Source organism: Pituophis catenifer, unplaced genomic scaffold (assembly GCF_029215685.1).
Source record: "Pituophis catenifer annectens isolate HBS135680 unplaced genomic scaffold, rPitCat1.0.hap2 SCAF_2, whole genome shotgun sequence".
NCBI classification, from domain to species: Eukaryota; Metazoa; Chordata; class Lepidosauria; order Squamata; family Colubridae; genus Pituophis; species Pituophis catenifer.
The window spans coordinates 114,615,423-114,642,023 of record NW_027256882.1 but is presented as its reverse complement, the minus strand read 5'-3'; the positions used below and the strand labels follow the sequence as shown (position 1 = coordinate 114,642,023).

Here is a 26,601-nt window from a genome sequence, read left to right as displayed (position 1 = left end):
TGCCTTAATGATTTCTTCCAACAACCAGTTTACCAAACTGCCCAGAAAGTTAATAACTGGTTCTCCCAAATTGGTGCGAACTGGCTGAATCCCACCACTGCATTTATGTCCTTAAATACTCCGGAAGTTCCAACAGCACAGCATGAAGCAGCCACCACCTCAACATGAAAGGCTGAACATTTTGGAAGCTTCCACAGCAGGGCACAAAGCAGTGGCCCCGTGGGAAGTTCCAAACACCAAGGAGCCTCCAAGGGCATTCCATAGCACAAAGCAGCTATTTCCACACACACAAAGACCCAAATGCCTGGGGAGCTCCAGTCCAGCTGCCCTCAGTGCCCTGTGCTCCATCCTGCCAGATGACCTGTAAGGCCATCCACTGGCCCTTTATGAAGAAGAAGAAAAATGCTAATGGCAGCTGCTGACTTGCAAAATCTTAAAATGCACCTTTTCCTGTTGTGGCCTGTCAGCAGCCTGTGCAGATTGTAGCCGATTCCGACAACGAGGAGACTGGTATGGTGCTGCGCCAGCAGCCTGTGCAGCTGGCACTCAAGTCAGACAGTAAGGAGGCTGGAGAAGATGTGGTGCCAGAGGCAGGGATTCAGCCAGGGCCTTCAGAACCTCCAGAAGCTCCTTTAAGTGAAGAGGACGAAGAGGAGGAGCCTCTTCTCAATGCACGGGTGCGCAGAGCTGCCAAAAGGCAGGAGTGGCACCTCAGGAGGAGGTCTCCTCAAGAGTAAGGCTTGGGGCTAATTGGCCACGCCCTTAGACTATTTAAGAAGGAACGCCGCTTGCAACAAGCTGTAGAGAACAACTTTAGTTCACTCTCCTTCATGGCTGCAAAATTGCTTCTGGGCTTTCTGCCAACTCCAGTAAGACTGTGATTACTTTATCTTAGAATTCTGGTAGGCTGTTAAGACAGTTCATTAACAGCCTTTGAATGATAAAGACTAAGTTATTTTGAGTAAATAAGCTTTATATAGAGTTTGTGTGTGCTGCCCTCCATAACTGGGGCAGAACATTTCCCAAGTTCCTGAGAAACAAGCCTGGTGCACTAGAACTGGCTTTTGTGGCTGCCCTCACTTTCCCAAGGCTACATGGAACACCCTCAGTTCCAAAGGGAAAAATTTGGACTGACATTAGCATTTTTTTTTCTTCTTCTTTTTTGCAAAAGACCAGGCTGGACACATCTCTTAAGCTCAGTGGTTTTTAGACATTTCAGCTTGACTTTTTCTGGGTTAAAACCATCAAGCACGCATTCCTAGAAAAGATCCTAGAGGAATTTCACAAAGCAGTCACTAAAGGAAGACTATATTTACCTCTTTCCATCAAAAGTCAAGTATCACTGTTTGGCATTTTTTCCTTTCAGGCATCAATCAAGAATTAAATCGTATACCTGGAATTGGACCAACTGGACAAGTTTCATCTGATTAGACTGATCCAGAAAATGATCTCTTTTTTTTACAAAGACTATAACACCCATTGCTGATCAATTTTTCCCCTGATTTGGTAATCATTTAGACCAGGGGTCTTCAATCTTGGTAACTTTAAGACTTGTGGACTTCAACTCCCAGAATTCCTCAGCCAGCTTTGCTTTGAGTTAAAGTCCACAAGTCTTAAAGTTATCAAGGTTGAAGACCCCTGATTTAGACCTACAACATTTTAAAATTGTGAGTGTTCTGAACATGCTGAACATTCAAGACAATTTTTTCCAAGCTCAGACAAGCTCCTGATTATGTAGTAAGGAACCACTAGAGGAAGAAGATGAAAAATTATGAAAAGCTTCTTAATTAAGGTCAGCAGTTTGTTGACTTCCAAATTGCTCTAATAAGAACCAGAACTACCATTGTGGATGCCAGGAGAATATGAGGACACTTAAATTCCCACCCATCCATCCAGATGCATTCTCATGTTAATATTTTCCCATTAGCTTTTCAAATCCCACTTGCACTGTTTTTATTATATTGCTGTTTCAACATATTTGTGCCATTAAGCAATATTAAGCGTACTGCTCTCAACCATTCTTCTTGAGGGCTTGGCACTGGGTTACAGTGCATCTTTTGTTTCATATAATAGCTATTTCCTGAAACTTGCATGGTGGGCCTATGCAAGCTTCAGTCAGCATTAAAATATTCTTCAAGCATATTTAGACTTCTTTCAGAATAGGTTAGAAAACAAAGGTTTAAATGTGAATCACTACAACTACATTAAACTCCAGTAAACAGCTCGATAAAAATAATTTATCAAGAGTAGATGCAGATTTTCTGCTTTTTAGATTTTCTAGGATGTTGATGGAGCTTTGGCTAGTGAGGACCCAGAGATAAAAAAAAAAAGTAAGTATCTTGATTGTCTCAAATTGTTGCCCTTACAAGAGGGTTATGCTAGATGTACCCACTGGACCAATTGGTATCAACATGATTTGACAACCATGTAAAGACATTTCCAATAAAATAAATTAGAAAAGAATCACGATTTTAACCTGTCTGATAACAGTTTAGCAGGGTTTTTTTTTTTTTTATGTTCCCAAATCCCTTGGTGCAGGGGTGAAATGCTCCCAGTTTGGACCGGATCACCCGTTCCGGTAGCAATGGAGGCGGGTGGTTTGGAGAACCGGTAGCAAAAATCCCTGTCCCCTCCCATTGCCCAGCTGAGCTGCGCGATCATCAGAGGCTTTTTTTTTTATTTTTAAAAGCATTTTTTCTACAACCTCTTTGGCCAAAAAAATGCTTTTAAAAGTAAAAAAAGAAAGCCTCTGATGATCGCGCAGCTCAGCTGGGATTATCAGAGGCTTAAAAAAAGAAAAAGAAAAGAAAGCCTCTGCTGATCAGGCAAGTCAGCTGGGATCATCAGAGGCTTTAAAAGCATTTTTTTTACAACCTCTTCAGCCGAAGAGGTTGTAGAAAAAATGGTTTTAAAAGTAAAAAAAAAAAAAAAAGTTGGTCATGCCCACTCAGTTATATTACCCCCGCCACCAAGCCACGCCCACAGAACTGGTAGTAACAAATTTTACATTTCACCACTGCCTTGGTGGAATCTCATTAGATAGCAAGGGGCAAAAGCCTAATTTCCTCTTTTCACAACTCTGTAACAAATTAAAACTCCAAAGGTAGTCTCTGGGCTGTCAACCTCAACACCCCATAGAGTGGTTGTAAGAACAAGCCCCCTAACAACCTTTTTTTAAAAAAATATTTTTTTTTAATTATTTATTAGTTTTAAAAGTAAAACAATGGACATTGTTCGACGTTTCTGGTTTCTAACATTTACGTCAAAATCAAGTTAATAAGTAATCTATTCCCCAAAAAACCTTTTGTTTTAGAGTTCAAAGCAGTTCTGCCTAAGATATCCAAACAGTGCATGAGTGAATAGAGATTTCACTTAGACTCCAATCCAATGTACCAATCCTTATGGTCAATTGCTTATATATAATATCAATTGGTGGTTCATCGCACAGTCAGCCAGATGTTCAGAATGGATTTGATATTTTTATTCATCTCTTGAGTCCTTCCCAAGGATCTGGGATAAAAAGTTGTTGTTAGAGGAATTGTCGCAGGGTGTAAGCTGTTCCAAGTAAAGTATTCCTTTTGCAATTGACTGATGGTGTATTTGTCAGTGTCGGCATTTATTTATATGTATCATTTACATTTTTAGGAGTGGCCACTTATCGATGGTTCCATAACAATTAAAAAACAATCATGCTTTAACATCTCTAGTAAAAACTGTCATGTCCAGGGAAGAGACAGTCTGGAATGTAAATACAAAAAGTACCTTTGACAGAGATGTACCTAGGGCATGGGGGAAAGCCAAGATTTCAAGGCTCTGTTGAAGAACAACAGGGCCACGGCCAGTGGGGCCTCAAGAGGAATGCTGATTCAGAGGTGCTGCAACAATGAAGGAACTCTGCTTGGGTCAATTAGATGGCAGTGGTTAATAGAGGGGACCTTAGACATAACAACACTGTTATGTCTCCTTTCCACATTATCCCAGTAGATGAGGTCATATCAAGAAGAATCTGTGTTTTATGATTATGGCTGTTAAGATCTGCTTAGGTTTTACTGTGATCAACAAGTGCCAAAGTAGTCATGGAGCTAACATTTATATTAGTAAATGTTGAAATTTCATTTATCCTATTTACCTATACTGTTAGTTACAATTTAACAATAGTCTGGCATGGCAAATAACATTTCGTAGTAGCATTACTCTCTCATTTTGGCCAAGATATTGTAATAGTGGTTTGGTCACAAGATTAAGCAGGACCTCAGGAGGAACAGTATGATTCAATTAAATTTGCTCAAAGTCATTGTTGTTTGTTTATTTTATTTTATTTATTCAATTTGTATAGCTGTCCATCCTAATCAATGTCAATTGATCATGATGATGATCATGATCATGATTCCTGTGCCAGCGGTATTTATTTTATCTAATTTTATTTCTAGTTTATTTCCGTTTTATTTTAAACGACTAAGCGACCAAAATAAAATCACTTCATTTTATTCCTGTGTTCTATAAAATTCTGGGAAGATTTCCTAATGGTCAGTAAAAGCAGGTTGAAGCATTCCCCAAGATAGCAGAAGCATATTGAAGACTGGTGTAATTCCAGCAGAAGTTACTATGGGAAAAAAAATTGCATAATATTTTATTTTGCATTAGCCAAAGTCCACAGAAAGAAGAAAAACGTAATCCAAAAATCTCTTTCACTGAACCTGTCTGCCAGCTTGGCTATTGAAACTAGCAGAAGTGAAAATGCTAGAGACTGCTGTGGTGGATCATTACAGGCAGAAGAAGAGTTTTTCAAAATTTTAGTTGCTAAAATGAAAAAGAAAACCCACAATTATCTGCCCATCCTTCTGGTTTCTTCCTACTTGGAAGCATCTCATGCCCACAGAGGAAGTAACCCTTGGCATCCAGTGTGTCAATATTTCTAGCTCTGACCAGATTTTCCTCTAAACCAATTATTTATCCTCTAAGTTAAGCAACAGACAGATAATTGATACCATTCTCTGTAAAGACTTAATAGCATACTGGTTGAGGTTATCCATGTTTAGCTTGAGTTGTGCTTCTGCAGTAATTTATCTTCAGCAAGTTTGAATGCTGTTATCATATATTTTCAAAATAGCCTCAATAAGTTATGTTTAGGTCCAATGGTAGGGAAAAGGATAGGATTTATACATAAGGAGAACATTTCAGCAACTTCAGATTTGGGGAGGTACAAATAGGAATTTGGCTCCCAATTGGTCTCCGGTCACAATTCAAGGTGTTGGTTATTACCTTTAAAGCCCTACATGGCTCAGGGCCAGGTTATCTTCGAGACCACCTTCTGCCGCATAGCTCCCAGCGACCGGTAAGATCCCACAGAGTTGGTCTCCTCCGGGTCCCGTCAGCTAAACAATGCCGGCTGGCGGGCCCGCAGGGGAGGGCCTTTTCTGTGGCTGCCCCAGCTCTCTGGAACCAGTTACCTCCTGAAGTCCAGACCATCCCCACCCTATTGGCCTTCCAAAAAGCGGTGAAGTCCTGGCTTTTCCGGCAGGCCTGGGGCCGTTGATCTCGCTCTTGTGATCTGGCGAGATCCGGCGTGAATGAGTTTTTAATGTTTTTAATGTTTTTAATTTTTAAATGTGTTTTTATAATGATTTTTTAAAATGTATTGTGAGCCGCCCTGAGTCTTCATAGAGGGGCGGCATATAAATTGAATTAATTAAATTAAATTAAATTAAATTAAATTAAATTAAATTAAATGAAAATAGATTCTAGAAGGAAAATGTAAAGATGAGAACTCTCCAGACATCTCATTAGAAAAAAGTATGCCAAGTGATGAAACAAAACAAAACTATGGAAGAGCAGTCCAAACTGCCTCACTTTCTAATGTGATACTAACCCTGATGTAACACGTAACAAACATATGTTCTGCAGAACTGCAGGTAAAATTAGACTTAAAATAACAAAAAGTAGTCAAACCTGTTTGATTATGGGCTGCTAATTATGGCTTACCCCAGTACTAACTTTAGAACTAACTTTTCTTCATCACCACCATTATCAGCAGCAGCAGCAGCAATTTCAAAAAAATAAAGGAATGATACTTCAGTACAAATGCAAGTTTAAAGGAATATAAAATAAATGGGTGGGTGGGTGGATGGATGGATGGATGGATGGATGGATGGATGGATGGATGGACATCCACACTGAGTAAAATACAGGCAGATAGCCAGAAAATCTAAAATATAACTAAAAGCTTATAATGAACCATTCCATATCCATTTTTCTAAACAAAACATGTTCTGTAAACTTTAAAAGTATTTAACACAACTGAAGCCATTGAAAAACAAAAATTATGGATGATAATATATTACAACATAAGGCAATACTATAATTATTACTATAATTATATTACTATAATCTTAATTATAAAATAAAGTAGTTTATTTCTTTATTAATCTAATTTATATAACAGAAGCAAACTCTGGGCAGTGAATAATAATAAGATAAAAACAAAATAATAGATTTCTGCCACCTGCCAACTTTTAGGCAATGTTTAGAAAAATATATAACAATTTCTGACTGAAAAATCATCATCAGTCAATTACAAAACCAGTTTTACTTGGAAAAGCTTATGTGCTCTGCAACAATACCTTTAATACCATCAAACAACATCATCTGCCTATTGCTGATCCTGGGGAAGGACTCAATAGGTGGGTAAAGATGCCAAATACTAGAGTTAATATAGTCAATCTAAAGATTTGGCTGACTGTGCAACCAACCATAATAATAATAAAGTGTCAAGTTTTCTTTTCTGTGAAGGGTTATGCATTTAAATAAACCAATTGACACTTTTTGTTTTGCTGCCAAGGATATAGAATCATAACATCCTTCATAACAATTTAAGAAGAAATATGCAGCATTCAATAGTCTGTTTCTGCTATAGGCAATAAGTGGACATCCCAAACTGTCCAAACAACCAAATAACCAAATCCATAAAACAAAACTTCATTAGATTTAAAAATAAATAAATGAGTTCCAAAGCACTCTCATATTTAGAAACAATTGAGAGTCAGGAGTGTACTTCCTGCAATACTGGGCATTAATAGAATCAGAGGCACTGGCATTTCTTTCCCTGTCTTTTGATTTTCAGCAACTTATCTTACACTGTACTCTGCAGTAGCATTTTCTTTGGTTTGTTATTCCCCTTCCAGTAATCAGCTTCACAGGATGATACCAGATTGTAATATTAGATAGTAGGAATGAAACAAGTGAGTTAGATGGAATGGACATTTAAGGATCAAATTCATCTCTTTTAGGAGCACAAGGAGGATGGACTGAGATTCCTGATAGGAGTAACTTCTGGAAAACAATCACTGATCACTGCTTTCCTAATTTCAAGTGGCCTATTACCAGCAGCCTATACTGTTGGATTGGGCCTTGGTAGGATGGTTGGAAAAGGAATGTTGGATTAAAAGTAACCTGACTTTAGATATCAAATCTTTGAAATGGCACAGTTAATAAGGAATCCATATTGTACAGTGAGATGGATGCCTTGTTAGCCTGTTGCCCACAACATATATGTCAGGGGTGTCAAACTGGTGGCCCGCAGACTAGATGCGTCACGTGTAGGTCACGCCCACCCCAACTCCGCAAAGGCAAAAAAACGTCATGATACATCACATGATGCGATCGAGTTTGACACCTGTGATATATGTATTTGAGTTTAAATTTAGTGTCTCTTCCCACCTTTTGCTTGCAGGAAAAGAATGAAAAACATGACTCTCTATACCACAGGTGTCAAAGTTGCTACATCATGTTGCTGTCACATGATGTTTCTCTCATTCGTGGAGCTGGTATGGGTGAGGCCTGGATGGGATTCATCCAGCCCACGGGCCGCCAGTTTGACATCCCAGCTCTATACTATTAACAAATGCCTGTGCAAGATTTCTCATTGTATAGAAGATTGCAATTCACTTTGATTGAAAATGGTTACAATCTCTCTTCATTCTTGTCTCATCAGTTCTGGAGGGATCAGAGGAAGTAAAGTCAGGATACATATCCCATACAGTATCCCAGTCAGGTCTGTATAATGGTCATAGAACAGCATGTCCTATTTCTTTACACTTTGTACTTCATAATGTTTAAGAAGGATTTCAGTCATGGAGCTTATTTGTTGTCCCCAAGCCAGGATAGGCCAAGTTTGAACATACGTATCTCAATTTATTAAGCTAAGATATGCTTGAATCTTGGGCCTGCCCACTGCATCATCTTTAAGATCCCAATTTACAAAATCTGGTATCTTCTGGAGCCTAGTAAGCAGGATTCTCATTGCTTTTTGGATCAGAAAAAAAAGGTCACTGCCTTTTTTTTTTTTTTTTAGGAAAGTATTAATTAGGGATTTTTTGTTACCATGTTTCCCCGAAAATAAAACCCCATTTTATATTTTTTTGAACCCTGAAATAAGTGTTTGGTCTTATTTTTGGGGATGTTTTATTATTTTGGGGTGCGTGGAGCTCCTCTTGCCATCTTACCTGATTTCCAGCTCTGGCTCCCTAACTCTAACCAGAGGAAATGGCGGGGACCGGCTACACATGCATTTAAATATTTTCGGGGAGGGATTATTTGGGGGGGGCTTATTTTAGCGCATGTGCTCAAAATCCTGATTGGGCTTATTATTAGGGGATGTCTTATTTTAGGGGAAACAGGATATCAACTGACCTAGTCAAAGGGTTTCTTATGTGGAAAATGGGAAAACCTTTGTGAAAATGTGTGCTAATCCAGAAGAGTACAAGTAACAGTTTTCTTAGGCAACGTTGCCTGTGGAATTCTGTGTCACAGTTCCGATATGATAGCATTTTTTTTCCAGTTTGAATGCAAAAGGACAATTTAAATTAATTAACCCTTCATTTGTGGTACACCAAGATTGCAAGAAGGAAGGACAACAGAAGGATAGCCATATTGGAACAAGGATTTAGTGAATCTTTGGTTTAATAAAATGAAGATACATCTGAAGTTAATCTATCTTGCATATTAACTTACACAATGGTTGGTAAATAACACTGAGGGAGGTTGTGGACCATGTGTGCTGCCGTCAGCTCCTTAGAGGAATGGTGGCTTATAATGGTAAATAATAATCACAAATGTACCATGTATAGCCTGTTGAATTCATTGAATTTTAATGGTGGAGAACAATACAATCCCATATAAACCCTTAAGCATCTGCAGATCTGTTCCACTACTGCAGAAAACACTCTTAACTATATTAGAATGCCATATCTATAGTACTGATTACATCCATATGCATTTTCTATGTTTTAAAATTGTTACCAAGCCAAAGATGACTGTACTCTTGCTTAACTGTCAAAATGAAAACCAGGAGTTTCCTTACATTTTTAAATAACAGCACTAAGCATTTTTAGAAGGATAACAATTTATGCAAAATTTAAAAAAAATAAAACATTATTGAACCTCAGCTAAAAAGCTGTTAGGAAACAAGAGTGTCAGCTAACAGTCAGAAATGAGCCACAAATGATTAACATCCACCTTCATCTGTAGCAACACTTAATTTTTAATTTGCCTAATAATAAAACATAATACTGTTACACTTTCAAATAAGCAAAAAAAAAAAACCTTTGTCAATTTACCACAATAGAAACACTTCAATTACTAATTTACCATAAGAGACTAATAGATTTTAGCAATCAAGCAGTTTAAACAGGACATAAAGGAAAACCACAGACTGTTCAAGCACATCATCTTTTTATCAATTGTGGTGACCTGCTTTTTGTATCATGCAAAAAATTGTCCACCTTTAGGTTATTTTAGCTGACAATTCTAGGAATAACCAACAAAATGGGGGGGGGGGGAGTGATACTTAGCTATCCTACATTACTGAATATTTCCATTCACTATTGTGTGTATATACTGTAACAATAGCACTTAGACATATACATCACTTCACAGTGCTTTACAGCCTTCTCTAAGCGGTTTGCAGAGTCAGCATATTTCCCCCAACAATCTGGGTCCTCATTTTACCCACCTCAGAAGGATGGAAGGCTGAGTCAACCTTGAGCTTGGTGAGATTTGAACTGCCAAACTGCAGGCAGGCGGCAATCAGCAGAAGTAACCTGCAGTATTCCATTCTAACCACTATGCCACCATGGATTTCTAAGGATCCCCCAGAAACTTCTTTTGACTTAGGAAGCATCTCCCAACTATGGTAATTCCCCAAAGTTCCTGCCACATCATTTTTTAAAAGTTTTTTTTTTATTATTTCTCATAAACATACACAAATGTACAATCTCTTAGCCATTCATAATCATATATATTATCTTTTGATTTTCATATTTGTTTAGTCTTCCACCTAAAATTTTAAAGTATACTCGGGGTTGCTCTTCTACCAATCCATATCTTCCTTATTTCACAACAACCCTTCCTCTCCTTCTCCCCTCTTTCCCTTCCCTCCCTTCTTCTATTATTTTCCACTTTCTTCTGTCCTCCTCTCCTTCCCCTTCTCTTCTTTCCCTTCCTTTCCCCCACTCCTCTCCTGCCACATCATTTTCAAAATCTCAGAGAAGACTTGCAGCACAAGCAAATTGATAACAAAGTCTCCTGCCATATCTATTCAGGGCTCTTTCTCATAAATAGTTCAAAGTTCGCCATCACTCTGCTAAACAAATAATTCCTTTAACACTATCAAACTAGTTACTAAGTCTGCATTACTATTAATCTTCTCATCGTTCCTATCACCCATCTCCTCCCACTTATGACTCTATGACTGTAACCTTGTTGCTGGTATCCTTAAGATTTATATTGACTGGTTCCTAATATGATTTGATTGCTTATTTGTTCCCTATGACTATCATTAAGCATTGTACCTTATGATTGACAAATGTATCTTTTATGTACACTTTTTCTTTTATGTACACTGAGAGAATATGCACCAAAGACAAATTCCTAGTGTCCAATCACACTTGGCCAAGTGTGTCCAATCACACTTGCCAATAAAGAATTCTATTCTATTCTATTCTATTCTATTCTATTCTATTCTATTCTATTCTATTCTATTCTATTCTATTCTATTCTATTCTATTCTAAGATACAACAGCACTGAAAAAAGTGATTTCTGATCGTTTTTTCACACTTATGGCCATTAAATCATCCTCATGGTCACATGATCAAAATTTAGATGCTTAGCAACTGGTTTATATTTATGATGGTTGCAGTGTCCTGGGGTCATGTGATTACCTTTTGTGAGCTTCTGACAAGCAAAGTCAATATGGAAGCCAGATTCACTCAACAACTGTGTTACTAACTTAAGAAATGCAATGATTCACTTAACAACTGTGGCAAGAAAAGTAATAAAATGGTGCAAAACTCACTTAACAAATATTCCACTTAGCAACATAAATTTTGGCTCAATTGTGGTCGTAAGTCGAGGACTACCTATACAAGCTATACATATGGGCCAACTGAGACCAGGAAGCTATATATAGCAATAGCAATTAGACTTATATAGCACCCAGAGTGCTTTACGACACTCTCTGGGAGGTTTACAATATCAGCATATTACCCTCAACAATCTGGGTCCTCATTTACCAACCTTGGAAGGATGGAAGGTTGAATCAATCTTGAGCTCCATCAGGATTGAACTACAAGCTGTAGGCAAAGTTTGCCTACAATACTGCATTCTAACCACTGCGCCACCAGGGCTGCAATTATGCCAAATTATTTCTTTTGCACTTCTTATCATTCTCCTTGAATTTAATGAAAAAGGTATTTCTTGTGAAATTCTCATACTTTGGATGTAGAATTGGTACCTTTACAATAAATGCAAGATGAGCAAGGAAGAGCAGCAAATGCACCATCTTTCACTTCTCAATCCTTTCTCCAGCAATCTTCAGACTTCTTGGCTTTCCGCACTTCATTTAAATCCCAAGGAGAGACATTATGACTTCAGTCATTCATTCATGAGAAAACTCTTTCCATGTGATTTCCTCAGTCAAGCAGCAAAGGCAGCCAAGCAGGCTTCACAGTGATAAAAAAGACATTTTATGTAGGGTGTGTGTATGTGCACACACACACGTGTGATCAACAAACTCCTCCAAGTCACAACAGTAAGATAAGCTCTAAATTTCACCTGGAGAAATTCAACATAAATTTTAAAAGCACTCCAGGAATGAGTTAGAGGGAAAAAAGGAGCCTCTGTCACAGGTAAAGAAAACTTTCAAGAAACTGGAAATATCCAATTACCTGAATATAATGATGCTGGTACAAAGGGCTATTCTATTTTTGACTAAAGCACTCTTCTGTGTCCGGCATAACTATATCATAGCAGGAAAGTTCTCTTCACAGGACCATTCCTCAGAGGCTACATACAGGTGTCAGTGGCATGTGTTTGTGATTCAGTCCTCTGATTTTTTTCTGTACTTAGCCCAGGGGTGAAATGCTACCGGATCGGACTGGATTGCCCAGTCCAGTAGCAATCTTGGCCGTTGGTTCGGCAATCCGGTAGCGATGGCGGAGCAAAGCTCTGCCCACCCGCCCGAGTGTCAGACCTTCTGTGCATGTGTAACACATCCACTTCCGAACCAGTAAGAAAGGTAAGCAGATTTCACCCCTGAGTTAGCCCCAGATCTTACAACACATGATTTGTTTGTTCTGTACAATTTATTAAATAATTTCTCATCTTCTTCTTTCTCAACACTCCTTTAAAAGGTGTATAAATAAACATATGTGTAACTTCATGCATCAGCTAACACTTCTCAGCAAATACACATTCAGTTCACTATCAAGGTTCTAGTCCAGCATTGTAATGAAATGAAACAAATCAGACTGAAACATGACATTTTCCCAGAGTCAATAGAACTTCATTCAGTTGATCCAAGAATGCATTTCAGTATTTATGTAACCTCACACTCCAAACCACATAAAAACTTTACAGTCAGCATGCCTAAATCCAACTGTTCGAAACTTAACAAGTTCAGAATTTAAGTTGAAAGAGAGGTTCTGTAAAAATGTGGCACATGGAATAATCAGTTGTAAAATCATTGTTTATTTCCATTCTCAAACCTACACCATTGTAAAAGAAATGTCACATATGCTTATATTATTGATGTTAGGGAATTCATACAGAAAAAATAATGAAAGCTAAAATGTTCTAAAATCCAGAAATTTCAGACAGAAATGTCTCTTTATTGACTTATAAAGAACAGTTAAAGTTTTGCAATGTTCACTAAACTTATGCACTCCACTGTGACTATAATCAAATTATAGTGCTGTCTGAGATCATCAACATTTCTGAAAATTGGCAAAAATGATGCCTTTATTTATTGGTCGATAGAAGCGAGCAAAATGAAATAATATTTTTATGTCTATCTTCTGACTCCTTTTAGGTCACCTTTTAGTACAGTAACAGACCATCACCACTTCAGGTAAGCCTGGTTAAAAGTCAAGGATTACAGACAGCTATTTTTATTTGGCAGGAATGGCATCTTCCTTAATGACATGGCGTAAACCCATTTTCCCATGCTGGAAAGGAACACTGCTGCTGCCAATATGTTTCTCTGAGTTTTCAGAATATTCCTCTCCTGTATCCACCACAACTTCAAAGACTGCACCAGTCAAGCTGCACTACAATTCCATTTGAAGACCTAAAATCCCTACAAATCCATGATTAACAAGCTGAGACTACAAATTCATAACTGAGACCAAAAGGCACCATGTTAACAAGAATCTATTTAATAACTTAGAAAAACACATAACGGAAATTCTATAAAAATTCCTTCGTGAAGAGTCTGTATCAAAATAGCCATATATAGTACACTACATCTGCTTGCTAGGGGAAACAAACATTGTTCCCATTCAATCAGAAATGTCCAGAATTCTGGCTGTGTTGTGAAAAAGCTCCATGCTGGTCCACAAAGTCTCCTTGACTTTACTTCATTCTTCAAACAAATTGGGAAAGTTTTGTTTAGCATGTCATCCAAAATAGGAATGTCAATTTATCAATCTTCTCATAAGTCAAAACCATAATCACAGAGCCAGGCATCATCACATTCTGTACCAATCCTAACTTATTTTTTTTATTCAGGTTTGTCTTTATTTAGAATCAAGAACAAACACATTAGACTCCTACTGTCATCTTTTCTTTTCTGGAAGAATGTGAGAAATAAGATGACAAAAAGCAACAGCAATAGTAGTGCAGGCTGAAGTGGCAGAAATAGCAGGAGAAAACTACTTAAAACTGATGTTAAATATGAATTTTTCCACACTTCAACAGCACAGCTTGTTTCCTCGGGGAAATGGAGGGAGAATGAACCAATAAACCCCAGCTGAGGAACAGTCATGATTCACAGTCAAAAAGAAAGAGGCAATTTTATTCCCATATATTTGTAACAGCTTAATTTGCATGTGGAGAAACTCTAAATGAGCTCATTTCCCAGTTATCCTATAGCTACAGTCCTGACCCTAAGTACTGTATGTGTATAGCAGATCATACTTCATGTCTAAGGATAGAAAATAAGCCTTTCCTTAAAAGGAAGCTATGTGACTGTTTTCTCAAGACTTTTAGAAACTTCTACAGCCTGGAATGGAAGAAAAGGGATGAACTGAAGGGCAATGCTTTGGTTTGCCAGGGTTAGTTCTTGATCAAAAGGATATTAAGCTTTTTGAGACTTCTGGCATGTCCAGAAATTCTCCTTTAATCTGGCATGGATTATTTTTTTCCTATTGGTTTTAAGAGAAGAAAAGGTGGTGACCCAAAATAAGAATGGACAAAAACAGCGCACAGTAACTGCACTTTTGACTTGATATTCTGCTGTCACTGAGGCTTTGGCTTTATGAGAAACTTCAAGATTGAAGCAGTGTGCAGTTCTAGGAAGAATTATTCTTCTAGTGCTGAAAATATGTTAGAGATAAAAGAAATATAAATCAGATTTTTCTATGAAAGTGTGTAACAAAGTCAGCTGTAATGCTGTTTTTTTCCCTATCCAATTGAAACTGGTGTTTCAAAGAACAGACCCTGTCCCTTTCTGTTTCAAGATTACAGTATTGAGGGGGGAAAAAAGAATAGTCAGTAAACATTGTTTTATGACGTTGGATGTTTCCGTTTTACCAGTACCTCAGCTAATTTGTACTATACTCCATCTACAATTTTATGAGAGAAGCAAAAGTCAAGTTTACAGGTAGTCCTCAACTTACAACCACAATTGAGCCAAAAATTTATGTTGCTAAGTGACACATTTGTTATGTGAGGTTTGCCCCATTTTATGACCTTTCTTGCCACAGTTGTTAAGTGAATCAGTTCTGAAAAACACTGCCGAGAAAATTGCATATTATAATGTATATATTATCATCAGAGCAACTCATAATATCAGAGTAAATGAGTCCTCTGACTTCAAGAAACTTCAGCAGCTCCTGGCTAACATTGTTTGGATTTGAAAACAAAACTCACTTGGGAATCTAATTTTTTTTTACTACTGGTTCTGTGGGCATGGCTTGGTGGATGTGGTGTGGGTTGATGGGCATGGCAGGGAAAGGATACTGCAAAATCCCCATTCCCTCCCCACTCCTGGGGGAAGGATATTGAAAAATCTCTATTCCCACCCCACTCTCGGGCCAGTCAGAGGTGGCATTTGCTGGTTCTCTGAACTACTCAAAATTTCCACTACTGGTTCTCCAGAACCTGTCAGAACCTGCTGGATTTCACCCCTGCTTGGGACTCATTAATACTTAGATAGAATACTATCATGGAATGCAAGGTCTGTATACTACAGTAAGAAGTTGAAACTTCTTGAAGAAGTCATCAGGAAGACACTTCCCTAAATTCACCAGAACTTGAGATCAAATAAAAGGAAAGTTTGTTTTCTATACTTCTTTATTCTTCTTTATTCTTCTATTTTTCTATTCTGCTATTAATAGCACTACCTGTTTAAATTTATTTTAATAGGCTGTAGTAGCAAGCAGTTCCCCATTATTACAGATGCTTTGAAAGCTGCCACACTCTGTGAGCAGAAGTATCTAAAGATTGTAGCTTTTAGCAGCACATCTTAATCCAACTAAGAAAATGAAGACCATATAGGCAGCAGTAGGCAGCAGCAGAACCTGGTCATATGCAAGATATTTGTGAACATCCTAGGGGTTGGGGTAGAAGACAGAGAGGCCAGGAAGCTAAATTCTTTATCCATTGAAGGTATTCTTTCTGTCTGGCTGTTTCTTTTTTAGGGCTGAGAAAAAAAATATTTTTGTGGGTTTGTGAAATGCAAAGAATAGATTCTCTGTGTGTGTTCACAATATGAATCATCATAAGGGTTTTTTCTTTCTTTCTTGTTGTTTTAAACATCATTTATGCCCTCTGTATTTAGTCTCCCCTAATGCTAGAGAGACGTATCATTGAGGAATTTCTGCATTGTTTATTTAGGCTTACGTGTGACATTGCAACCATCCCCATCTTTCTGGACGAATTATGGCCGACATTTAATGGCAAGCTTAAAGTAGGCCATGTAATGTTAGGGGCAGAACTCTTCCCTTTCTGCCAGTGATTTTGTTTTATAATAATTACTAGCAGATTTCATTCCTGGGGCTGGGGAACCCACACAACTTACTACATGCACGGCAAGCATTTTACATCAGCAGATTACAGTGGAGTTGATTGTCCTACATTTAGGGTAGAATATGAAGGGTATAACTAAATGAGTAAAAAAACATGATAAATGTTCTATGTTTCTTCCTCAGTCATGTTTGTACTGAACAATGTGTAGAAGTTGCCAGACTAAAATCTTTGGTACTCAGTAGGTCTGCCATCTTCAACTTGCCAGGACCAGCTTTGCTCACATAAGCAGACTACTGCAGATAATGAGAATGTCTAAATAATGCAGAAGAGTTGGCTTTAAAGGTGGAGGAGTATTAGACTGAATTTCAGGCCACAAAATTTCTCAGGCCAACACTTCAATTTAGAGCCCGGAAGGTAAAACTCCATTCCTGTGAGAAATATCACCATACCTAATACCTATCCCTGTTTTTCTCTTCCTCCATTCCTCTACCCATGCCTAGTTCGTGCACTGTATATTCAAAATATGCCAGAAAGCAGGTGAATGGACCACAAAGAACAAGAGTAAGGAGGCAATAAATAAGCGAAAACTCTAACAGCTTATTTTCACTCAACACTGAGTTATTTAAAGGTAAGCATCTGGTGTCCAGATTGCAAGGTAGTAACCTACCCACAATTTATAAAGATTTCACTTTTTATCTTGTGCATAATTTCTTTGAGGAAGTTAAGCAGAATACTGCTTTGCATCTTTAGATACACTGTAATGTATGCATTCATTTGTATTCTGATTTTGCAGCTTGGAAAACAGAGGTAGTCATTTGTAACCACAAAATGGTCTGCAGCTTTCTAAAAAAAACCTTTTGGAATCTGTGGATATTTTCAATAGAAGTTAGATAGTAAAATAACAAGGCACACACACACACACACACACACACACGAGAGAGAGAGAGAGAGAGAGAGAGAGAGAGAGGGAGGGAGGGAGGGAGGGAGGGAGAGAGGGGCAGAGAGTTAAATTTCTGTCACTCAAAAATAAGGTGTGGACTTGTAGTTATTATGTTACAGAATTTCAGTTAGCGCTATCTAATAAAAGAAAAATTCTTTGATTGATTTCTTGAATATTTAACTCCTAGTCCAAGTACAGGGGTTTTTTTTAAACTATGCAGCTATGTCAGTCCAAAAACTTTTCATGCTGTAAGGTAAAGTAGGAAGCTGACCTAGTATTTTTCTCCCTATACTGTTTTCTACAATACTCCTAAGCTTGTTTACAGAGAACGTATTAGTAAATGCAGTTTTTATCTTTTATGATTGTAAGTTGCCCAGAGTTACCTTGAGGTTACCATGGGCAGCCTATAAATTTTATAAATAAATAAATAAATTTTCAACATGAATCAGAAATAGCCAATTTGCAACAAATCACTATGAGGCCTAATTAGGAATGAATGTTGTGCCCAATCCAATTTTAACTAGCAAACATTAGCAATCAATAACTGCATTTCAAAAGAGAAACCTTGGGATCCAGACTTTAAGTCTCAGGTCTGATAGAAGCTTTCAAGGTCTCCCAGCATCTGTTCCTTCCCAGGAAAAAGGCAAGGAGGATCCAAATGACAAAAGTAGTGTTGGGATGAAGCCCATTCCTTTTCTACAGGGGTTCATAAGACTATGCCCATAAGTAAATAGGCAGACCTTATAGAATGATACTGCTTTCATCATTGTGGCAAAAACCACAAAAATTTGTAGGTGCCACTATTTTTGTCACAATACATATTCCATAAGCAGCAAAACCCAAAAGAAAAATCTTACATATCTGCAGCACCAGTAGTCCTCAACTTAGTTCATTTAGTTACTGTTTGAAGTTACAACGGCAGTGAAAAATGTGACTTATGACTGTTTTTCACACTTACGACCATTGCAGCAACCCTGTGCTTACATGATAAAAATTTGGTTATTTGGCAACTGTTCATGTTTATGGTTGTTTCAGTGTCCCAGGTCATGTTATCAACACATCATCTGTGTTACTAGCTTAACAACTCCCGTCATTCACTTAACAGTTGTGGCAAGAAAGATGGTAAAATGGGCCAAAACCAGTGGTGGGTTGCCCCTGATTCGCACTGGTTCTATAGAACCGGTAGTAAAACCGGTGGGAGGCTCCGCCCACCGACCCCGATGTCATCAAAATGCTTCTGCGCATACGCAGAAGAACCCGCGCAGCCCCATTGCAAACCAGTAGTAAAGGTAAGTAGAACCCACCCCTGGCCAAAACTCACATAAAAAGTATCTCACTTAACAACAGAAATTTTGGACTCAAATGTGATCATAAGTCGAGGACTACCTGTACAAAACTTTTTGACTACAAATAGGTACAGGTAGTCTTTGACGTACAGCCACAATTGGGACTGGATTTCAGTGATTAAACAATGTGATTGTTAAGGCATCATGGACAACGTTTTATGACCATTTTTACTGGAGTTGTTAAGTGAATCATGTAATTGTTAAGTAAAGCTAGCTTCCCCCATTGATTTTGCTTGTTGGAAGCAGGTTGGGAAAGTCATAAATTGTGATTCCCTCGCTGCAGGACATTGCAGCCATCATAATCTCCACCTCCACATCTCCACCCCAGATCACCCCAACGATGCCCTTGAAGTGATGTCCCGGTGCCTGGAGGCCGTACGGATCTGGATGGGGAGGAACAGGCTCAACCCATCCAAGACCGAGTGGCTGTGGTTTCCGACGTCCCGATATAGCCAGTTGACGCCATCACTGACTATTGGGGGCGAATCATTGGCCCCCACGGAGAGGGCTCGCAACTTGGGCGTCCTCCTGGATTCACGGCTGTCTTTAGAAGAGCACTTGACGGCCGTGACCGGGAGGATTTTTTATCAGGTCCGCCTGATTCGCCAGTTGCGTCCCTTTCTGGATCGGGACTCGTTACGCACGGTCACTCATGCCCTCGTCACCTCCCGCCTGGACTATTGTAATGCTCTCTACATGGGGCTCCCCTTGAGGAGCACCTGGAGGCTCCAACTGGCGCAGAGTGCGGCCGCGCGGGTGGTAATGGGAGCGACATGGCGCTCCCATGTAACACCTCTCCTGCGCGAGCTGCACTGGCTCCCGGTGGTCTTCCGGGTGCGCTTCAAGGTTTTGGTTACCACCTTTAAAGCGCTCCATGGCTTAGGGCCTGGTTATTTACGGGACCACCTACTACCACCAATAGCCTCCCACCAGCCAGTACGCTCTCATAGAGAGGGACTCCTCCGGGTGCCGTCAGCCAAACAGTGTCGACTGGCGGCCCCTAGGGGGAGAGCCTTCTCTGTGGGGGCACCTACCATCTGGAATGAGCTCCCCCCGGAGATACGGAGGATCCCGGATCTGCGCTCCTTCCGCCGTGCTGTGAAGACCTTTTTATTCCATCAAGCGGGCTTGGCCTGATCTCTTCCCTTTTTAAATATGTAAATTTTAATCTGTTTTTAAATTATTGGGGTATTTTAATTTGTCTGGGCCAAAAAGTTTAATTTGATTTTATCGGGTTTTTAAATTTTGTGTATTTATGTATTTTATTGTTGGCTGTTCACCGCCCTGAGTCCTTCGGGAGTAGGGCGGTATACAAATCAAATAAATAAAAATAAAAATAAAATAAAATAATGTGAACTGGTTGTCAAGCACCCAAATCGTGATCACATGACTGCAGGAGTGGTGCAACAGTCATCACTTCAAGGACGGGTAATAAGTCACTTTTGTAACTTCATTGCTGTTGTAACATCAAACCGTTGTTAAACATTTGGTTATAAGTCAAGGACTATCTGTATTGGTTCCATTTTTAAAAATGATAAAGTAACCAAAAGTGAAATATTTGCATTACAAAAGAGCGTATAGAAGTCTAACTAAGATCTGTTCTGTCAAAATTCATCAAGTAGGGCTAATGCATCTCCTAGTTTGTGAGTAGCCTACTTAAAAAGTCACAAGTACAGTCATTGTATGGAGAGGTTTAAAAATGATAATTAAAAAATCAGGTAGAATGGATACACAGTTTGCCTAACTACTAAATGACATTTAAAGATATATTTGAGTACTACGATGGTTATGATTTCCAGATTCCTTTTGAGCATGCTGAAAATCTCTAGGCAAAGTACATCAGCCTCACATCCACAGGTAGTCCTTAAGATACGACTGTAATAGAGCCTGCCCATTACAGTTGCATATCACAATGATTGTTGGGTAAAGTATCTCACCTAATGACAGCCCCCCATCCCTGCTCTCCCCAATGAATTGTTAAAGGAACACCATGTTGCTAAGTGGACCTTGGGGTGCTTCAGAAGTGGGGGAAGCCCTTGGAGACTTAGCACTGACCCAGGCCTGCCAGTCCTGGCATTCCAAGGCCTCCACTACCCCTTTCCTGTGCTCTGCTTCCTGATCCTTGGATTCTCAACAGGCCATTTCCCCCCATGCCATAGCCTTATTCCATCCCACAGGCTAAATACTGTCCTTCTCACTTACCTTTTGAACAGTTCAGAGGCCTTCCAGAGCATTGGAATGGATTGCTTCTTTATGCAGCCATATCAGGGGTGAAATGCTCCCGGTTCGGACCGGATTGCCTGATCTGGTAGCGATGGCTGTGGGTGGTTCGAAGAACTGGTAGCAAAAAACCCTGCCCCCCCCACATGCCCAGCTGAACCGCGCAATCATCAGAGGCTTTTTTTTAAAAAAAAAGCATTTTTTAAAACCTTTTCAGCCAAAAAAATGCTTTTAAAAGTAAAAAAAAAATGCCTCTGATGATTGCGCGGCTCAGCTGGGATTGTCAGAGGCTTTTAAAACCATTTTATCTACAACCTCTTCAGCCGAAGAGGTTGTAAAAAAAATGCTTTTAAAAGCCTCTGACGATCAGGCAACTCAGCTGGAATCGTCAGAGCCTTTTAAAAACATTTTTTTACAACCTCCTCGGCCGAAGAGGTTGTAGAAAAAACAGTTTTAAAAATAATAAAAAAAAAGTTAGCCACACCTACCCAGTCACATTACCCCCCCACCAAGCCACGCCTACAGAACCGGTAGTAACAAATTTTACATTTCACCACTGAGCCATACGGCATGGTTTCAGAAGCAATTATCATTTTGTCCTACCCACAAAATGACAGCCACATTTGGGTCATCAATGCACAGTCCTGCGGCCAACATAATTTTGAAACAAGGTCCAATGTAATTTTCGGGTATCTATTGTAAATTTGGGTAACTTTGAACATTCTTTAAGTGACCTGTCATACCTCAAGGTATGACATGCCATAAGAAACTGGCCTTTTGCACTGTTTATTTCAAAGATAAGTTCCACTCAGTTTAGTATAACTGATTGAAAAGTAACCCTTAAAAAAAGATTGTAGCCTAATATAGGTTTGTTTCTAAACAAGAATGGGGTTTTTCAACCATAAGCAATATGCTAAATTGTAGGTCTCAGCACAATCATACATAGCACTTAACTTAGTTCAGACAAGCCTAAATCTGAAATATATTTATATTTCTTGCTTCAGTTAAGGAAAAACAGAATCATAATGATACTTAAGAGTTTTAAATGCAATTTCCAAAACACAAACTTATATACATTAACGCAGCAGTAAAAACCTGGCTCATGTTAAGTTCTTCCAATAAAAATCCTTCCCATTTTGTTAGTGAAAGCTATGGGCCATGTAAAACTTTTCACATGATGTGCTGACACGAAACATTATCGGATTTGTTTTCACATGTCTGAGACTGGTAAAATCTTGATTGCTCTTAAGTGATTGTACACAAAAGAACCCACGGGTGACTGAAAATCTGTGGACATGATTTTTCCATTGGCAATACTTTCAGCTAGTTACAATCCAAATCTATGCATTTTCTTAGAAGCAATGCACAACAGAATTTACTTCCATGTGTGAGTTTGTTAAATTTCCTGAGCTACATATAATACTGCAACAGAACAATTAAACTCTCATTTTAATTAGTATTCAACAGTTTTGTATATAAAAGTGTATTTTAAGCCATTAGACTATTCCATTATTTTTTTTTAAAAAAATACTCTCCTTAGATCGTCCAAAGTCACTCTCAATAGAAAGCTTAGCATATATAGGGTATGCAAGGTACAAATATTAATGGTAATTCCATGACTTCCAATAAATTGGAATTTAGGCATTAAGTTTTCTCTAGCCTCTATAATTTAAGAATGGGCATTCTTTCATTTAAGTAATCATCCAAAGTACGAGTATGAAAACAAGGCTTGTCAATACCATTGAGTTTTATTCAATCCCTGATTAATTAATACACTGGTAGTCTTCTCATATGAGAGACAGTCTGATGTAGTGGTTATAGTACCATGCTAGAAACTGGAAGATTGTGGGTTCTAGTGCTCCTTTAGACACAAAGCCAGCTGGATGACCTTGGACCAGTCACTCTCTCTCAACCATAGGAAGGAGGCAGTGGCAAACCACTTCCGGAAATTTTGCCAAGAAAACGGCTGGGACTACTCAAGACAGTTGCTAGGACTCAGCAAAGGCACAAAAACCCCTAAGTATTTCCTCACAAGAATAAAAAGAAGAAGAAGAAGAGTTAAGAAAACAGATCAGTTATCTATTTTCTATTTAACTTAACTAGAAGTTTAGAATTAAAAGGTAAAGCTCAAGTGCTAAGTATTCAGAACATTTCTTATTGATCTTTTTATAAGGCAAGGAACAACATGAACAAATGCTTTCAGAAGAGGTTTCTTCCTTCATAACTCAGACTATTGACCTCGATGAAAGCCACATTAACAAAAGTCCAACTTCTACTAGGAGAATAGGACAGAGTGCTAAACTTAAATGAGTCCAGCTACTTGTGGCCTCTATGTTTTTGGGTGAACATAGCAAAGCATGGTTCAGAAAACTATCAACACAATCCCATTCCCTTTATTATTTAACCTTGAAGGGTATATGCAAAATCTTAATATTTTACAATCTAATTCAGATATTTAAGTATGAGCACTGAGTGGACATTCATAAGTTTACAATCCACATGGAACTATAACTTTCTATTTTAGCCATCTTTTCAACAGCATTTTGAATCTATAGAATGATGCCTTCAACTGAAGTTTAACATTTTGCACCAAAAATATCTCAAACTGAAGAAATATTTTGACTTGCATTTTAATTGTTTGAAAGCAGGGAAGGGAATTAATGGGTCCAGTGCAATTATTATGAAATTAAACTATCTACTAGCCTTTCTTTTCCTTGGACAATACTTGGACATTCAATATAAGCTTTTAAAATCTCTGCCATTCCATGTAGATAAGACTTATTTGACGGATACTGCAACTAACTCTGTTAAACACTAGGAAAGTGGTTTCAAGTGCATTTCTAGCTGAAATGTGCACTGAGTTCAGTATTTTAGATTATGTGATTGGAGCATGTAATTATGACCTGTATACATGTTGTGGTAATTGAAAGCTAAGTCATAAGGACACGTATTGGAAGTAAATCCATGTAATTCCCAATGGAATTTATTTAGATGGATTAGACAAGTGAGTTACAGAATACCTTTCCTAGAACCAACCAGTAGTGGGATTCAAGTAATTTAACAACCGGTTCTCTGCCCTAATGATTTCTTCCAACAACCAGTTTGCCAAACTGCTCAGAAAGTTAACAACCGGTTCTCCCGAAGTGGTGCGAACCGGCTGAATCCCACCACTGGAACCAACCAATATTCATCATGGAAGCAAGACCTCGGGCTTATCTTAATAAAGGCAGATGGGAATTTTACTGACGCTACGGATTTAGTCATAATTGATTAACTTGGCAGTTAAGGTAGAAACACAATACAGTAGAGCAATGTGTACAATATATACAAATTTCATGTTAGTCTATTAAAGATGACAAAGGCATTCATTACACGCCATAATATACCCTACTTCATTGTATGGCTGAAGTATGAAGATTTACTTTTAGTCAGCAGAGTATATATAATCACACATATATAAATACAAAGGAAGACATATTTTGTAAATTGTGTATAGCTAACATAGCTAAGTACTGACCAATAAGTAAACCACAGAACTGAGACATACTTTAGTTATAGTGCAAGTACTTGCATATTCATGGGATAAGTCCTTTTGTAAATAGAAGCATATTTCCCTCTTTTTAAAAACTTTTGCCACTTTTTTAAAAAAAATGTATATACACTTTTAAAGATCAGATAAAACTTTTGACAGTCTATGCCACAAGCATATGGCAAGCATCTCTTCTGTTGACAATAACATAAAGTATATTCCTAGATGAAACCAGTCATTCTGATTTCTGATATTAACTCATTAAATTCTAAAGGAAAACTCATTAAATTAAAACTCATTAAATTCTAAAGGAAAAGGAAAGGATCCCAAATTAGATATACCTTCCTTTTTTCTTTTCTTCCTGAGGTACTACAGCTACAGGAAGGCTGAAGGGCACACTTTTAGCACAGCCCATCAACTACTAGCAATAACTCTCCACAGGACCTATTGTTAAGTAGGTGTGCATGGCTAAACACATACACATATAGAGCAATATGGAGCTCATAAAAAAAAAGCCACCTGTGGAGACTGGAAAGGCTGAGCGAGTCCCAGGGTGTCCTTGTTAATCATTCCAGCTAGCAGAAAGCAGCCTCACTTTGAAGTATGCCCTTTGCAATTCCTGTGGCAAACTCCTCTAGCTGGCCCTGAGAATGGGGTTGTCTTCCCAGCTTGCAGTTTCCTGGATGCCCTTTTAAGAGGTTGTGGAGTGTTGAGGTGGAAATGCAAGTCAACTAAGCCCAGGATTCTAACGAGACATTCCAGGGAGCATCATGTGGGAAAATGCCAAGCATAACTTGTTGCATGTGCTCCAGTGCCCCGGCTCTTCTCTTTCCCTTAACATTTTACCCACAACGGCTAAGCGATTAAAACCTCAAACCCACAGATATAAACAGAACAAAGGCTCTTTATCGGGCACTTTCTTCCTTGCCAGGAAGCTGATGGGCAGCCTTATGGATCACCATCCCCAGGATATACTTCAGGGCAATTATGCCTGCTCGGTTTGGGCAAAGAAGGGATCAAGCGTAGAATCTCTCTCTCTCTCTCTCTCTCTCTCTCTCTCTCTCTCTCACACACACACACACACACACACACACACACACACACACACACACACACACACAATCACACATCTCGGGTTTCCTTCAGTTCCTACCAGCGGTGTTGTCAAACGCCCCACAGGGGAAAAGTAAGACTTTTCAAGCAACCTGTCGGCGTTTTACCCGCCGCTTCCTGCTATTTCCACCCTCCAGCCCCCCCATTCCCACCTCCGACCGGTACTCACACTCTCTCCGCATTCCTGGGAATGCCTCGGGGCACCGTTTTAAGTCCCAATCCGTGACAATCCACGCCGGATCCCGAGCAGGTACATTTGCTGGGACACGCTTCCGTACCAGGCAGCCAAAGCGCCACGCTCCACAGAACCCAAAACAAACAGAGGCGCCCCGAACTCTCGTCGCCTGAGCCCAGCATGATCGGCGCCTACTCGGGGTAGAAACGGGCAGAAGCGAATTCAAAAAGGAAAAAAAAAAACTTGAATCCGATCCCGAAACCGGCGCAGGAGTCAGAAGAAGCAAGCTCAGCACCGCCGGGGGAAACGGGACGATGCTACGGAAAGCATCTCCTTCAAACTCCCGGACGGGTCTCTGTTTTGCGCCTACACCCTCAGGGAAAGCTCCGAGGGACGTCCCGGTCCCCCCTCTTCACAACCGAAGGCGCAACCTGCCCAGCTCAGCTCTTGTCTTCCTTTGCGAGTCCAGGTAATCGGCCGGTGGGGAAAAGGCGGGGTGGGGGAGCTCAGCAGCCTCAGACCCTCACTCGACCGGCCAAGCCCGCCGCGCACAGCCCAGCATGGCCCCTTGAAAACCAACGGCGGCCGCAGCAGGATGCAAATCCCGAAGAACGGAGCCTGCAGAGCTTGAGGAGACCCGGGGGCGCTCGCAACCGGCCGCCTCTCCATGGACTGGGCACGGCAAAACGGGCGGACCCGGGAGACGCGGGAGACGCCCCCCTCCCCTCCCCAAAATAGAACCTTCGGCGCGGATTG

General features: G+C 39.4%; 1 protein-coding gene across 1 annotated transcript in view; it reads right to left on the bottom strand.

The window, feature by feature from the left end:
* SLIT3 (slit guidance ligand 3) overlaps positions 1–26,027 on the bottom strand; it is a 502,670-nt gene extending 476,643 nt beyond the window's left edge. The window contains exon 1 of the mRNA XM_070934106.1: positions 25,840–26,027. Within this exon, the coding sequence (XP_070790207.1) occupies positions 25,840–26,027 (188 nt within the window). The remainder of the gene's footprint in view (positions 1–25,839) is intronic.
* Positions 26,028–26,601: the final 574 nt, after the last annotated feature.